Here is a 16756-nt window from a genome sequence, read left to right as displayed (position 1 = left end):
CTACGTAAATTCTCGTGTATCGAGTAGTCTTTTCAGAAAGAGACAAGATGGATTTAGGATTGAATTTTTCGCAGTGGTACGACCTGGATGCGCCAGAATCTGAACCCTTCCCCCTTGGCTACTCGAAGAAGCTGAAACCCTTCGAGAAATTAATGTTGATGCGATGTTTTCGAGTGGACCGCGTGTACCGAAGCATCATCAATTATATCAGCAAAATCATGGGCGAGCAGTACATCACTCCACCTCACATCAGCCTCGAGTTGATCTTCGAACAGAGCACGCCGACGATGCCTGTTCTTTTCATCCTAAGTCCTGGCTCTGATCCTTCCTTAGAGTTGATGAAGCTGGCCGACGGATACGGCTGCGGAGGCGGGAAATTTAAATACTTATCTTTGGGACAGGGCCAGGAAAAGGTGAGGCTTATCTGTGTATCGTTGATAACACAGGCGATGGTAAAGAGTCTTTTTGTTTCAGACTGCCATAGAGTTGTTAGAGATAGCTGTAACCAGGGGGCAATGGTTGATGCTGCAAAATTGTCACTTGCTTCTGAGCTTCACCAGAGAATTAGAGAAGCTTTTGGAGAATGCTGGAAACCCTCACCCTGATTTCCGCTTGTGGCTTACCACCGATCCGTCCCCTAATTTCCCTATTGGAATCTTGCAGGAGTCCTTAAAAGGTTCTCTCCCGAGTTTCCATAATTTCAGGGATACATGCAGGGGATTTATATTGAATAACTCTGGAATACGTATGTTTAGTGGTTACAGAACCACCGAGCGGTTTAAAACTAAATCTCGAGAATACTTATTTCAACATGAGGCCACAAGTTTTGGAGATTTGCGAGCATCCTGCTTACAAGCATTTGATCTACGTTCTGGCTTTCTATCACGCAGTTGTTCAAGTAAGTCTACAGGAAGTCTAAGTTACGATTTTATTGCTTAAAATGAATTCTGAAAATAGGAGAGGAGGAGGTACGACAAAATCGGATGGAATATAAACTACGATTTTAATGAGTCAGATTTCAATGTGTGTACCACTATCCTGGACACATATCTCACTAAGGCATTTATGACTAAGGACACCAGAATACCTTGGAACAGCTTGAAATATCTAATAGGCGAAGTATATTCGTAATTCGTAATTCTTTCCATTTCAAATTCCAGCAGCTCGTAAATCTGAAAGTAATATATTCCTAGGTAATGTACGGTGGCAGAGTGATAGATAGCTACGATCGTCGAGTTTCTCAAACCTACATGGACGAATATTTCGGGGACTTTTTATTCGACACCTTCCAGCCATTCCATTTCTACCAGGACGAGCACGTCGACTATGTGATACCCTCAGAAGGGGAACACGAGTATTACCTAAAGTTTATCGATGAACTTCCACTAGTGAACACTCCAGAAGTCTTTGGACTCCATCCAAATGCCGAAATTGGATATTTCACTCAAGCAACCAAGGAAATGTGGAGCAACCTTATAGAATTGCAACCACAAACGGGTAAGAAATGTACCACAACATATATTGGATACGACAGCTGTTGACCAATTGTTGCAATCTTAGAGAGCGATGGCACTGGAACCAGCAAAGATCATTTTATCGATAACATCGCCAAGGAGATCTTAGACAAAGTTCCAACCGAGTACGACCTCGACAGAGTGAGGAAAAATTTTGGACTAGCTACAACACCCACAGCCATTGTTCTTTTCCAAGAACTTGAGAGATTTAATAAACTACTTAATTTAATGAAGAGGACGTTGACGCAGTTAAGAAAGGTACTTATTTTTGTACATTTTCCACCTAAAAAGAAACAAATCATTTAAACATTTTTATATTCTATAATGTATTAGGCTATCGTTGGTGAGATTGGAATGGACACAACACTTGAGAATATTTCTACAGCCTTGTACAACGGGATATTGCCAAAAGAATGGGCAAGATTAGCGCCGGACACGAAGAAAACCCTTGCTGGTTGGATGGACCATTTTGAGAAAAGAATAGAACAATATACTTCTTGGGTATGTTACAAAAAATAACAAGACAAAACTAAATCGAACAAATTATATACCTAATATAAACTTTGCAACGAATTCAAAAAATCACTAACTTTAAGCCAAAAATCTGTTCATGTTAGAGCAGCTGTAATTCCGTCAAAAAAAATCGCAGAGAGGTGAGCCTGCTCTCATTCTAAAGAGTAAAGCCTCTAATTTAACATCCCTAAGCTGAACCTGGTCGAAAAAAATTTTTCATTTCAAGACCCCTTGAGAAAGAGAGGGTGGTTTTACCGCGAATATTTTCCAAATTTAGCCGACTCTCAGGCACTCGATGAATTTTTTCCGCGATCTCTCTTGGTAGGACATTCAATCTAGAACCCTCCCCAGTCGAATGAGACCACGGTGAGTCCTCTGCGATTTTTTTCCGCCGAGATATCGAAGTCTGAATGCAAAGTGAGCCATGAGCCGCTGAATCATGCAGTGATCCAGACCCCCAAAAAGTAGTCAATCTTTGAGCTCCTATATCTCCGTTGAAAAAAATCATGGAGAGGTGAGCCTGGTCTCATTGGAAAGGGTAAAGCCTCTACTTTAACATCCCTGAGGTGAACATGGTCGAAAAAAATTCTTCACTCCATAACCCGCCGAGAATGTGGGGGTCGTTTCTCCTCGAATGTTTCCCAACTTCGGACGACTGCCAGGCACTCAATGAATTTTTTCCACGATCTTTTTTGGAGGGACATTCAAGACGGAACCCTCCCCTGTCGAATGAGACCACGCCGAGTGCTCTGCGATTCTTTTTCGCCGAGATGTCGAGGTCTCAGTAAAAAGTGAGCCTGCAGCCTCTGAACCAGGCAGCGCTCCAGAGCCCGAAAAAGTAGTCAATCTTTGAGCTACTGTATCTCCGGCAAAAAAAATCGCAGCGAGTTCAGCCTGGTATCATTGGAAAGGGTAAAGCCTCTACTTTATCATCCCTGAGTTGAATTTGGTCGAAAAAAATTCTCCACTTCATGACCCCCCGAGAACTTGATAAATTTAATTTTGTTGCGAAAAGTATTTCCGAACACTAAGAATGAATGTGTTATCCTTTTTTTAGTCTTCTGCAAATGAACCAGTAGTATTGTGGCTAGCTGGTTTGCACATTCCCGAAACATACTTAGCAGCTCTTGTACAAATGGCTTGTCGCAGAAGTAGTTGGTCCCTTGATCGTTCCGTCACTTATACTGCTGTCTCTAGATTTACTAGGCCAGATCAAGTGGAAGAAAGACCAGATCAGGTGAGTGCATAGAAAAATCGATTTCTTTTCAGAAAACTGTCTAATAAACTCATTTTCACAGGGTTGTTATGCAAGCGGTCTATATCTGGAGGGAGCTAGGTGGGACTTGAAAGAACAGTGCCTTCAAAGATCACATCCGAAAGTTCTTATCGAAGAATTACCGATACTTATTATTATTCCAGTCGAGGCTCACAGACTTAGACTTCAGGTATCGAATGAATTAAATCAGCTCGTCGAATTTATTTCCTCGATATTCAATAAATTACATATAAAATTTAAAAATGTAGAATACATTTAAAACCCCTGTCTACACGACGTCTAATCGGCGCAACGCAATGGGAGTAGGTCTGGTTTTCGAAGCGAATCTTGCGACGACGGAACACATCTCACATTGGGTTTTGCAAGGAGTTTGCTTAATATTAAATACCGATTGATTGATACTGATTATCGTTCAAATGAAATAGATGTAAACAGGCATAGCATATGTCATTACAGTATATGTAACTATTACGTTTATAAGAAAATATTCCTTTATAATATTAATGGATGTAAAAACATTATACTTGTAATAATTAATTACTGATCGTTTATTCAGCATTCATTGTCATACATTTTACTTGTGGTAAACATAGATTATAGAAAGAACTATCGACAAAATTTTTAATATTTTGCCATTTTACCCAATGGTAGTTCTCCAACTGTTCTATACTTTTTGCTTTGCCAATAAAGTGTGGATCTACAACCAACATGTAGGTATTTCTTAAACCTTCGTGAATTCCTATTATGCATTTACTGGAGCAGTCCCGATCTCCACCCATCATGACAGGACTAGCAAACTCCTGGAAGTGTCTTTTAATAGCACCTACATGTTCCGATAGTCTTTTCCCACTTGGAATATGAATGATCTTACTAAGAACTTCATACAGGTGGTTCAACACAAGACATACCTGTGAATAGGTAGTATTAAAACTATTCTATGTAGTACGTTTTGGAGGAATGTTAACTTGATCTTACTTCAATACTACCTATCCACTCCCTTGACCCAATAAATGGGCTTTCCTTGTCCTCTAATGTAACAAGCACTTCCTGTATAGATCTGATACTAGGTACGTGTTGATCTAAATTTCTGTTCTTTATAATCCAGGAACAGATAGTTTGTAGGGTTCTATACCCACATCCCCAACCCTATACACATTATTGCATAACTAATCGTTACAAAATCATTTATATTTTCAAAAACATCCATCGAGACGTAACCTCTTCAAGCTACCAAACATAACCTCAACAGATTGAACAAATAAGAAATGGAAATACAGCAATATGTACCAACAATGACTATTTATTAAGTTCTGGCCAACCCAAAGCATATACAAGCATATAATTTATTACAGACCTTGTCGTTGAAGCCATCGCAACCATAATGCCAATACTCATAATCTCCTCGAACTAACCAGCTTTCACCAGGTTCAGGAGGAGGAATGTTCTCGTGAACATTCTTCAACAGATTTCCTGTATAATCAGCTATCATCTGGAGATGATAGTTTACCTAGAACTAATGAAATATTCACGATTTTGTGAATCTTTCGCAAAAAGGAACGCTTGGGTTATGCAATATTGTCACGCTTGCCTCATCAGGTTCGAGAGGTCACGCAAAAGAAAAGATCAGAAACTGGAATTCTACCTTTACTAATCAATTTATCATCATTCTGTGTCGCGCAAAGGTAACAGTAATTTTGTAATCATTGTGAGAAAAAGTACTTAAAAATTGTAAGCAGTAGGCCAAAACATGGACAGTAAAATGCTATAGCCATCTAGCGGTGGCTCGTCTCTAAGCAAAAAAAAAAAAATTGAAAACTATATAATATTTGCAAATATACGAGCATTTTGACGATACTGAATCATTGTAAAGAATCTACACGTCATTATGCAATGATTAAAGTCCATGGAAATTGTTTATTTATTGCAAGAACAGCAATTAGACAGCTGTTTCCAAAGAATAAAGCTGATAAACCTGTAATTCATTAATTTCGTGGTATTTTAATGATGCAGAGTCATTGTAGGGACACTACTCATCATTATGCAATAATTAAAGTCCATGGAAATGGCTTATTTATTACAAAAACAGTATTTTAGGAAGCACCAGAAAGGTGTTTGTGGCGTCATCTAGTGGTGACGATTTAGAACTAAGAGTTAATTTAGTTCCAGAGTGCTACTACTAGAGGCGCCACAAGTATACTCTGCTGCTTCAATTTTTCAACATTGATCTACCATCTAGCGGTAGCATTTGGAAACTAATCCCAGGCCCTTTTAGTTCTAAGACAGCACTACTAGAAGGTGCTGCAAGCATCATTTATTTTAATTACCTTTTTGAAATACTGTTTCTGGATTAAATAAAATAATTCCATGGACTTCCATCGCTGCATAATGAGCTGTAGCCTCCCTATAGAGACTCTGCGTCAGCAAAGTGTCAATAACGAGCTAATAATTCAGCAGCTTCATTGAAAAGTACAGATAGAAAGTTGAAATCGGCATTACCAAGGAGAAAATCGTGCAGCAGCGCCACTGTAGCTGTCGAGAAGATACAGGAGTGCATTGTGATTGGTCGCTTCATTCACGGGTTCACGTTCAAGTTGTCAAACGGCAGACGGCCGTTACCAAACGGTTGTATGCTAAACGCTGGAAGACTAGTGGCATGAAAAAATCGCGTTTATCTACAATGTTCACGTATCTCTTTTCGTGTCGTGTCGAAATTGCGCATTAACCGCGAAGTGGAAAGTGAGCTGAAAGCAGAAGTTGGATACACGGATGAAATACGTCGCCCCTTTGTTCCCAGCGTCGAGGAAGATGAAGTGTGATCGCGAGTGCCGATCGTTTTGAGTGCCTACAGGATTATATGTTTTGCGATTCGGTAGAATTTCTTTCTGGGCCTGCATTTACCGAAAAGTCTAGCGACGAATGACTTTGATAAGACCCAGAAGAAATCTTTAGCAAAAATTAACACGCTATCGTCGCAATGTCGTCGAGCCCAAAAAGCATCGGGGGCCCGCCTCGAGAAGGAACTCGAGTTGTGCTCCGAGAAATCACTGCATCCCTTCACAATTCGCCACCAATGCAGCTGCTCCAATCTAAGGTACGTGGTGTATTCATTTATTTACATTTTTCGTAGCTGCTAACTTGTTTTACAGCACACGCGAGGTTATAAACCCCGACCTGCTTGCACTCTGCATTCTTAACCTTTTTCTTCTTGTCTTTTTTCCTACTTCGTTCTATTATTCCTGCTGTTTTTATTGCGAACAGCCTCTAACAGGCGGAGGATTCCTATAAATACACGCTGAATCTCCAGGAGCACCTTGAAACAAAAATAAGTTTCGTTTCCCGCGCAACAGTGTTTCTTTGCCATTCGAAAAGAACGCATGCTCTTGTAGACCTATAATTTTCCTCTTGCTCTATCTTTTCATATTTTTATAGTATCATTATAATGCAATAGACGCAAAATACATGCAAATATACTCGATTTCTTTGTGGATATAGTAATATTTGTCACAAATAGCGACTAATAAATAAACGAAACTATAGTTAATATCCTCGTCGACAAGATCGCCGGCTCATGAGTTCGAAAACTCGTTCGTTCATGTGAAAGGTTCACATTTGTCGCGAACATTGTACAAAAACTGGTTTCTTCCTATCTGTAAACCGGTTTATTCGATTATCTTGAAAAAGGACACTGTACTTCCGTTCTGGTTTCTGTTTACGGAAATGTCAAAGCGTAGGTTGAGTAAAATGCATACAGACAGTTGTATCTCTTTAATTGCTATTATATCGTTGCAGTATACCAAGAGAAATGATTTATTTCAAGTGACAATCGAGTACATTCTCGACTCTAAAGAAATTGAAACTTTCGTTGGCTCGATCTCTCAGAAAACTCGCATCGAAAGTACATACAATATGAAATTCCTTATCTCCTTTGAAGAGAAAGTGCGATTAATTCACATCTCGCGGGAAACGGGGCATGGTGAGAAAGAAAAAGTGAATTTTTATTTTATTTATTTTACAATGATTAAATCTGTGGCTGTAAAACAAAACGAGTCATGCTTAGAAGCTCTTTTGCCTTCCAACCATAGATCGATGAGTATTGAAGCATTTATAATATGATTATTTTTGATCCCAGATCGATCGATCGATAAGTGGTCCCTGACTTTATCTCTGGCGGTAACTGAGGTAACTCCAGTAACGAGTGTTCGAGTGTCAGTCCAGATAGCGCCACCCTGGCGTAATTGCGCTGTTAAGACCGCGTTCCATCTACCGCCTCGCTGCGCCTCGCACTTCCATAGTTGGTCTTCTTTGGAGTATAATGCTCGGTACAGCGTGTGCGCGGTCCATGTTTAAAGAGCGAGGCAAGTGTTGGTACGCGCGTATCATCGTGGCAGGACGGTGGCGATGACTCTGTCGTCGCCGGTCTCTTATCTGACGACCTAGAAGCTTGCTCCACGTCGAACGCGATCTAATCGCGAGAGTGTTGCGAAATCGTCGTTTCGACAGAAGGTGAGGTGGTGTGGCGAACATTTCGCCAGCAATAACCAGAGGCTATGCTCTTCCTTCAGCTTGTGTATGTGTACATGTATTCGATATTCAGGCTGTATGGTGCGCGTGTCACATCGTGAAATCGTGGTAGTGGTGGATGTCTAGAGTATCGACTGGAGAATGCGCCGCTAATATTAGAATTTCGAGCAAAGATATCCTCCCGTGGCGGTCAGATTCGGTGAGTTCGTTGTTCCAACAAGTTCATAGACGAGGAGACGAGCAGACTGCGCGACGATGATTCCTCTACTCCTGCGACCACCTACCTTTTCTCTATTTCTTTTGACAATGTTGCATCGACCCTTCGATCCAGCTTAACGTTCCTAATGTACGCAGCATTTTCTTCCATGTTTAGGAAAGCTGGATCGGAAAAACGAGAGAGACACACCCTTTCGAAAAGTGTCAACTCTCTCTTCCTGTCATCGCGACCAGATGAGAGTGACTCACGCCAATAGTGCACGTATACATGTGCCTTATCCATATCAAGAACGCACCGAATAAGGAGCGCGCGAGGTTCTCGAGTTTCCAAGGGAATTGCCTCTGATTGCGTCGGTTCGCTTCAATACTTGGGATACAGTTCGCTTCGTTGAACGTGATAGTTTATACCATAGATTTAATGTATAAAAGCGCAGGGCATAGTCGCGACACGGTTGCTCGCGCTCGATGACACTGTCAACAGCCTTCCGAGCGGTAAAGTCGTCATTTCTCAGTATGGACAAAAGGTGAATATTCCTTTCTTTATGAGAGACGATTTCAAGAGTTCGTAGACATTTAGAGAGCACGAACGTTTCTAGGTCAATACGCGTGGAAGTTTGTATGCTTTTGCAATCGATTTTCTGCGAGTTATTCCGTAACACGTGTGTTAGTAGACAAAGAATAAGATCTATAGCTTCTTAATTGATGTGCGAATACAAAGCAGCTATTACCGTGTTTTAATTTCACGTTCTAGGTGTGTTAGTTGCCAGTAGACTTCAGTGTGTACTTTGAAAGTTTCAGTTGGTGAAGGAAAAATTGTTGAATAAAACAAGATAGGAGACTGTTTAGCAGAGAGAGTGTTAGAGAAAAGCAAAGAGGCGGGCTCGAGGCAGAAGGTGGGAAAATAAAAATACCGAAAAGCGTGCAAAGGGGTGAATGACAGGAAAGATGCCTGGTACCGTCGAAAATAAACGTGTCAGGGTTGAGGACACATAGGTGGGGACGGAAGAAAGTTCACTATGTGGGGTTCCATGAAGCGGCGTGTAAATATGGGTTCATATTGGGCGGCAGTGACTGCCGAAAGTGGAGGTTCTTTTGGAAGTCATGGGTAATCTGCTCATTCGTAAGGTAACTCTCGAAAAGCTCCTTTTCAATTCGAATACTTGCGAGGAAGGACTGATTACCTCATTAAATCATTAATCGATACGTTGCAGGTTGTCTGAAAGCAAAAGATTCCTTCGTGTATTCAAATTCCAATCCAAGTATCGCAAGCGTTTTTTATCTGAAAAAAATAGGTGAGCTTTACTCTCGAAACGCAGATCCTTCTCTCCAAGTTCGAATCGGGGGTGTAAAGGTCACTGTGTCGAAACCCGGTTTTTAAGATAGGAGTCTGCATTTAGAAACCTGGTGCGAGGAGTTAGCTTGTCAGTCTCGAACGCTCGATCGGATCACACTGCTCTAACTCGATAGTAATTGAGGGTCGAAGAAAATGGTATGATGAACAATCGTGCATTCAATTTGTTTTAGACTTCGATGGTTAGAGAGATTAGTTGCAACTAGATGTGCCGATAAGACAGTGTTATACTTTAATTTATCGCTCTCGACTCACCTCGTTCTCGTTTTTACATAGTGCTCGAGCACAAGACACTTTTTCTGCCGACCACGCGATCAGCTCCGTGCGCTCATAACTGTTCTTGGCATGGACACGCAAGCAGGACTGGCGCGAGATTCAGTAAAACAAAATCCGCTCTCCGCCCCTATATTTTATAATTAGGCACAGCGACGACAAAGTTGCGCAATTTCGCAAAGAAATCCGCGAGCTCTAGACGTCAGCTGGCTCGACCCAGTGATCGACGGACTAGTTGCCACGGATTTCACGCGTTAGCAAATTTGCCGTGTTCACGTGAAATGGAATATATCAATAAATTGTTGCAACGAGCCGCAGCGATCCCAGCAAGGACGTTATCGCCCACGCCACCGGTATTTTGCGTCAGACTTGACGTTGCTATCCCTCTCTGGGATTTTCGCCTACCTTTTCTTACTTCGCGACTCTGGCATACGTATACCAGAGGAATCGACTTCTCAAAACGTTCAGATTTCTGAACATTCTTGGTCCTTGACTATCCTCGTGGGTCCCTTATTTTTCTCTAACTTCTTTACTCTCCTGGAGATTAAAATATCTTAAACTGACGCAGCATTTTCGGTAGCAAAGATTGGATATTCTGAACTAACCATTTTACTTTTCTGTTTGACAGAGCGGTAACGACAGCTCCCCAGGAAAAGCAGCGGAACATGAGGTGAAGGTTCGATTCGCCCGAGAGTTCGCGGACGTTGGATCAATCAGCTACTCAGCGGCGGAGAGCCTATCGTCTGCTAGTAGCTTTCAAAGTCTAAGCAGTAGCCTCAGCGCGAAGAGCAGTAGCGGTATATGCCCAGATTCAGTGCCCCCAAGTCCCAGTCAACCTGGAAATACTTCCTACGTGAACGCCGATATACCTGGCGTTGAAGATTTGATCCTCGCCTGCGCGGATATTCGGCTACACGGCGAGGAAGATCATTCGTTCGAGGCTCAAGACTTCAGTCAGGACCAAACTTTTACTTCTGCCACCGACGAGACGATCGGTGATCTCACCAAGGAAATCTCTAACAACCATATCTCACCAGTGAGTTCTTGCAACGTCACTCAAATCGTTGAGAGCGAGTCAACGTCAAGGGAAGTTACGTACTCGCCGTTTAACTATATAGAGGATATTCGAGAGCGACCCATTTTAGTAATTCCTAGCAATAACAGTAATCTCATAGGGCTAGAAGAGTCGAAGGAGAGATCGATTTCTCCGAATAGGAGCAATGACTTAGTAAGTGTTGTTGAAACGTGTAGCTTCACTGTTTCGGATGGAAAGGGAGAAGTTCTATTATCGAATCATAGCACAGAAGAATCGAACTTAAATTGTACGGCGTCTTTATCAGCCAGCGAAGCGATCTCGACAGACACCTCTGAACCGAAGGAACACATTGCAGTCGAGAACCCTCCGATTCAGATAAACGCTTCCCTTTTAAACTGTACATCTTATCCTTCTGTGAACGTCGTAACCACAGAATCTGTACCAGCTGAACATGTGGAAGACCCATCATTACCTAGTATATCGTCGTTATCTTCATTGAATGCGACAGACTTTGCAAAACCAAGTGAAAACGACACTTGTGCAATTCAAGACGATGTAAAGAGTTTATTGTTGACAAGATCTTCGTCCCCTGTTAACGATACCACCGTAGCTATCACTGCATCTTTTCAAGATGCGCTGAAGAGTCCTGCTCCAGAGGTAGAAGACAAAAGTGACAGTCGAACAGAAACAGTTTCGCCCAGTTTTTGTAACGCCGCAAACGATGAAGAAATTTACGCGGATTTGTTGAGACCAAGTACACCTGACGTTAAAGAAAATTCAGAAATAAATGTATGCACAGAAATTGATGGTAACACAACACTTAGCAACGTTGAACTTTCTCCGGTAAAGGTAGATAGCCCAGAGGTGAATGTTCCTCTTGCAATCAAGGACGAAGGAAAGGAACAGGAAGAAGGAGAAGAAGTAGAAGAAGTAGAAAATAAATTGGATGGAAGCTTGGTTGTGAAGGAATTAAACATTGTTGAGGAAACAGAGCCACTTAATATAACAAAAGAGAAAGAAGAGGAGAAGGAGGAGGAAGAGGAAGAGGGAGAAGGATCTTTCAACGAAAGATTAGATGCAACTCTTACCTTCCAAGATGTTTCACTAACTTCAGAGACTGTACCGGAAGTAGAGCAATACACGGAGTTTAAGCCACAACGACAAAGTACCACGTTAGCTTTACCCCTCGTCGAACAGCCGAATTTCGACGAATTGAAATCTGCTGCCGAGGAGGTTGCAAATGACTTCTTTAAGTCGTCATTGGAATTCTCAGAGGAAAACGATCAGTTTATCAGTGCCACATCTCAACGTAAGTACACATCTCTTTCAGTCCCAAATACGTGATGCGCATTAATCCTTACAATACGATATATTTTTGCAGTTTTCCAAGAGCCTATGAATTTCGACTTATTGATATCACACGGTAGGACAAACACTGTAAATCGTTTGCATACCGAATCATTGTATGTAAAATTCGATCCATTGGTATCGGACATCAGTATGTTACCTCAAGGAAATGCTCAGCCTATAAACGAAGAACAGAATGGTAAAATTGACAGCACACCCCCAAATATAGATACTCCGAAACGTAACCCCGCTATAGCAGCCATAGACAGGCTACTTTTTTACAGCCCTATTTCTACCAGCATGACGCAAAAAATGGAAGAACCGCGAGAGAAAATTGTAAGTAAATATTATTCTTTTTATCAATATTTCATTCATCTTTAATGAAAATATAATTAGGAACAACCTGTGGAGGTATCAAAACCGGAAACTCCGCTCATTACTGATGTTAACATGAGTAAAGAGCTAGAGTTAGTGAGGACAACCGTATTACAGTTAGAGGAAGAACTCGAAAAGCAAAAGAAGGAATATGAAACGGAATTAGAAAGGCAAAAGAGTTCTTTCCAAGAGAAAATCAATAAATTGCAAGCACAAATAACGCAGGAGGTAAAAAGTAAATCTCAGATGACGTAAGTTAATTGTTATCTTTAAGGTAAGTCATATTTTTAACTAATTGACAATAATCGAAATATTACGTAAATAGAGTCGTGGTTGAGGAGTATGAAAAGTCGATTAGTCGATTGCTCACAGAGCGAGAAAGAGATCGTACAAATTTCGCACAAGAGAAAGCGAAATTACAAGAAGAATTGCAAGCCACGCATGTTCATTTAGCAAATACAGAGGCTGCATTCAATGACGTTCATCAGAAATATGAAAAGCTTAAGGGAATTGTATCCGCTTATAAAAATAACGAGTCGGTACTAAAAGAGAGTATACAGGAGAATCTCGAAACCATTCAAAGTTTAGAAGCTCGATATGAGCAATTAAAAAATCATGCGATGACTCAACTTGAAAAGTAGGTGTTTAATATAGAATATCATTAATAATAATATAATAATATTATATTAAATAATATAAATAACATTATATTAAAATATCAAACATATATCATATAATTTGAAAATATTTCAGAGCTAATTTTGAATTGGATGCCATACGAAAACAGCATGAGGATGAAACAGTAAAACTTCATGCTATTGTACGAAAAGCAGAGCTTAAAAGTAATTCACTTGCTGACTTAGTCGAACAGAAAACTAAAGAAAATAAAGAACTGACGCAAATTTTGGATGAAGTAATCGCTAGGGTGGGTCATCAAAGCGCAGAATAAAAAAAATGGAAGGATAAATAAGTATCGCGAATGTAACGCGATTAGTCTTTATTTTTTTACTCGTCCCTTAAAGTTTTAGATATATTCATAAAATAATTAATTGCAAATTTTGTTCTGTTTCAAAGAAGCACCTTTTATTAATTATTTATAAGTTGTGAATTATATATATATATATACTATTTTACCGCTAATAAAAATAGGCATATTTAAAACAACCTTCCATTTATATTTATGCAGTAAAAAACTATCTAATACTCCACAAAATTTTAACACTCACACATCACGCGTGACAATCTTACGCGATTTGTTATAATACATCTCACTACATACACTTAAATAAAACTCACTGTTTGCGCGTACATTGGCTGTATCACTCGTGCTGATATACCATGTACTCATGCCAATGTACAAATACCAATACATGATCAGGGTTTTATTTTGTCGATAAATAATGAATTTTTAGCAGTAATGAGTATTGTCAGTCTGTTGGTCTTGCATCGATTACAAATAAAACGTGATGTTTCGCTAGTTTCAACATTCGATCGCTAGTACTACCTGGTTTCCTAGGAATATTTCTGTTCTCAAGATCAGGCATAAATTTCTTGATAGTTCGCGCTAAGTTTGTAGCATACTGCTTGAATTGTGGGTGAGTCATGCCAATTCCTTTACTTCGTAATGCTTCAGCTACTGCCCATAATAATTTCTAAAAGTGAACATTATTTTTTTTACTTCGTAAAAATATATTATTCGATTATTCTTATAGAAAAGTTAAAAAAAGAAAAAAGAAGATACCTTTCTATGCGCGTCGCTGAGTTCATTTCTTCCTTCAGGTACTTTACCCTTTTCAATTATGTTACTAGATGAGTGTCTATCCCACATAGCTACCGTGTTATTATGTAATTCGTGCGAGCAATCGAAAGACAAACTTTTTGCCCATTTATATCGTGGTCCTTCTAACTCTTCCTCGCTTTTTCTTTTCCTCGATTCTTCCACAGTTACTTTTTGAGCGTCTTCAGAGTCACTTTCTTTCGTCTTTTGGGTAAATAGTGCGCGTTTAATATTCTGGAGGTCTGTACCAGTTGTAAGTAATTTACTTGGCCCAGCTCGATCAGGAGGACTTTGAAAGAGAGCACGTTTCGATGTTTCTATTTTCGATTTTAAGGGACTAGAACCATCTAAAACAAGCCTTCGAGCTACTCTCTTCTTCGTCGAGCTCCGAGGAGTTCCTCTAGGACTTTTACCCCGTGGGCTTTTCCCCCTTGGACTTTTACCTTTTTTAACAGTGGGTTTCCTGTATTCAGAAAATAATACATTAAAATTATATCGGCATAGAATTCTCAGCTAAAATTATTTTTTCAACTGTTTCATACTTGATATTTAACACCAGTAGTTTTTTATTATTAAGCGTTAATCCTTGCAAATTTGCGCTGGAAAAAGCTCTTCGTCTTTTTGTTAAATGATTTAATCTCTTCCCTGGACTTTGACCATTCTCGCGTTTAGCTAAAAGGTTTCGTTTTTTAGCGCTTCCTGGCGCATGTTTGGAAAACCATACAGTACAAGTAGATTGAGTTTCAGCTCCTATATATCTCTCACATAATTTTATTGTAAGATTCTCAAACTCTTCAACTGCTCTATTTCTGTTATAGCTGAAATTTATGGTATGGTATAGAAAACCAAAGTAACTAATGAAAAACTCTAAAATGTTAGAATGCTTACTGTATTCCATAAAATTTGTGAGAATACGCTTCAGGCCATGTTAAAACAACAGCTTCTTTTTCATCAATGTTGTGATGAATAAGAGACTGTTCTGGTCTAGACATTGGTGGCGCTTGTTCTACTACATTTTTCTGCACTTGTTCTTGCATTTGTTCAGTGTCCAAAACTTTCACTGTACTTTTATTAGTATTAAGTACATTCTTTTGATCACTAGGAACTATTTGTTTTATTTTAAAATTATCACTGCAAATGTTATTCTTCTTATCTGTTGTACCTAGATTATCACTAACATCACTTGTATATTGTGGATCACAAGCATCAAAAGCAATAGATAAATTTCTGGATGTGCTTTTGGTGCACTGATAAGAATTATTTGTACTTATATTCTCCTTTTGCTGCTCCGGTGATTCCTGATTTACATTTTGTTGTAATGGTTTTCCTGGTAATACACAAGGCATCCAGAAAAGATGATGATTTTCATAAATACGTAATAGCAATTCTGCACAGTCAGTTCTACAAATGGTGTGTTTAGGTGGTGGAGGTACACCACTTAAAAATTTATTGATTCTAGCTAATAAATTATTGTCAGATTTAGCAATTAAGTCAGCTTGAGAAGGTTTTACTGGACTATCTATTGTTGTTTTAATTTCTTCATTTGTTAGTGTTTCATTGTTTTTATCATTTTCATTGTCACTATCAAACATCTCTGGACTTGAGATGTTTGGAAGTTCTTTCTCAGCTGTGAGACTTCCATCTCTGTTGAAATAACAGCAAGCCATGGCATTGTCTACGAAAAGTTAATCATACAGTAATAAACAGTTAACAATAAAGTTTAATAAACGGATCAGAGGATGATCGTTCGAAAAAAAAATCGTTATTTAACCTTCATAAAAGAAATTGCACGTGTCGAAAATATTGCACGTAAGAGGTATGCTACTCGTGTTCCAATTATTTTTAACTCGTTACTTTTCAATTGGTATTTAAATAATATTTAACGTTCGTTATTAAATGATCTACTGATTCACAAGATTTACTATTCTACTACGAACTTTCATACTCTACGTTGAACACAAAAACTAAAGAAATCTTTTGTCCGTAAACTGCGCATATAAATTTGAATTTACTTACGTCTTTTAGTGTATCAACGTTCAAATGTTTTTTGCTCAATCATTTATAATCTGGCTGAAAGCCGAATTCATCTGTTTTGTTTCTTAATACAAGAACAACATTTCACTATGTATAACATTCAACCATACGTCATGCAACTTACAACAGTGCTTACGTTCTTGACGTTAAGGCTGCTTTCTGTGTCGAGTTTTGGGTTAATGCATATGAGTTACATTTTTTTAACGATACAATTTCTAAAAAATCATTTAAATATTTTCAAAAAATGGAAATACGGTTAAAACAATATGGAAGTGAAATTTGTAAATTAATTCGCTAAGTTCCATTATTCTTTCTTTTTTATTGATATCATTTGTTTAAGTTTTATTCATACCTATCTATGAATATTTACGTACACACAGATCATTATCCCTATCAGAGACGAGTAGGTTAATTTTTATTCTTTGACAATAGTCATTACGAATTATCTCATGATCATTAGGAAGGGAAATTATCGACAGTTCGAAACAAACCTGAATAGTGACGCAAACAAATAACGGCACAC

At 39.2% G+C, this 16756-nt stretch overlaps 4 protein-coding genes across 10 annotated transcripts in view; 2 read left to right on the top strand and 2 right to left on the bottom strand.

Moving 5' to 3' along the window:
* The window catches only part of Dhc98d (Dynein heavy chain at 89D), a 22909-nt gene extending 19046 nt beyond the window's left edge, over nt 1-3863 (top strand). Inside the window, 9 exon segments of the mRNA XM_076381831.1 lie at nt 75-413; nt 475-676; nt 756-898; nt 958-1119; nt 1194-1772; nt 1848-2015; nt 3085-3264; nt 3326-3472; nt 3552-3863. Of these exon segments, the coding sequence (XP_076237946.1) occupies nt 75-413; nt 475-676; nt 756-898; nt 958-1119; nt 1194-1772; nt 1848-2015; nt 3085-3264; nt 3326-3472; nt 3552-3698 (2067 nt within the window). The 3' untranslated portion in view covers nt 3699-3863.
* On the bottom strand, nt 3774-9736 carry Ufsp1 (UFM1 specific peptidase 1). 5 transcript variants are annotated; one of them, XM_076382581.1, is made up of 5 exons: nt 9647-9723; nt 9222-9319; nt 4658-4816; nt 4279-4449; nt 3774-4211 (listed from the first exon to the last, which is right to left on the bottom strand). In XM_076382581.1, exons 3-5 carry the CDS (start codon nt 4790-4792, stop codon nt 3852-3854), a joined length of 666 nt encoding a protein of 221 aa, XP_076238696.1. In that variant the 5' UTR covers nt 4793-4816; nt 9222-9319; nt 9647-9723; the 3' UTR covers nt 3774-3851. The 5 variants fall into 5 exon arrangements, with proteins under 5 accessions (XP_076238696.1, XP_076238697.1, XP_076238698.1 ...); XM_076382582.1 differs by lacking the exon at nt 9222-9319 and having other exon boundaries at nt 9647-9736; XM_076382583.1 differs by lacking the exon at nt 9647-9723 and having other exon boundaries at nt 9222-9636.
* On the top strand, nt 5940-13906 carry Tacc (transforming acidic coiled-coil protein). 2 transcript variants are annotated; one of them, XM_076382576.1, is made up of 6 exons: nt 6263-6394; nt 10293-12009; nt 12082-12383; nt 12444-12673; nt 12748-13059; nt 13176-13906. In XM_076382576.1, the coding sequence occupies exons 1-6, from the start codon at nt 6278-6280 to the stop codon at nt 13369-13371; spliced, it is 2874 nt and encodes a 957-aa protein (XP_076238691.1). In that variant the 5' UTR covers nt 6263-6277; the 3' UTR covers nt 13372-13906. The 2 variants fall into 2 exon arrangements, with proteins under 2 accessions (XP_076238692.1, XP_076238691.1); XM_076382577.1 differs by lacking the exon at nt 13176-13906 and having other exon boundaries at nt 5940-6394; nt 12444-12650; nt 12748-12908.
* Mi (cyclin E-interacting protein minus) lies at nt 13850-16756 on the bottom strand. 2 transcript variants are annotated; one of them, XM_076382579.1, is made up of 5 exons: nt 16725-16756; nt 15088-15874; nt 14742-15017; nt 14164-14662; nt 13850-14074 (listed from the first exon to the last, which is right to left on the bottom strand). In XM_076382579.1, exons 2-5 carry the CDS (start codon nt 15864-15866, stop codon nt 13850-13852), a joined length of 1779 nt encoding a protein of 592 aa, XP_076238694.1. In that variant the 5' UTR covers nt 15867-15874; nt 16725-16756. The 2 variants fall into 2 exon arrangements, with proteins under 2 accessions (XP_076238694.1, XP_076238693.1); XM_076382578.1 differs by lacking the exon at nt 16725-16756 and adding an exon at nt 16216-16348.

Source organism: Calliopsis andreniformis, chromosome 7 (genome assembly GCF_051401765.1).
Source record: "Calliopsis andreniformis isolate RMS-2024a chromosome 7, iyCalAndr_principal, whole genome shotgun sequence".
NCBI lineage: Eukaryota > Metazoa > Arthropoda > Insecta > Hymenoptera > Andrenidae > Calliopsis > Calliopsis andreniformis.
Note: the sequence above shows the minus strand (reverse complement) of the source record. Positions and strands in the feature narration are given on the sequence as shown.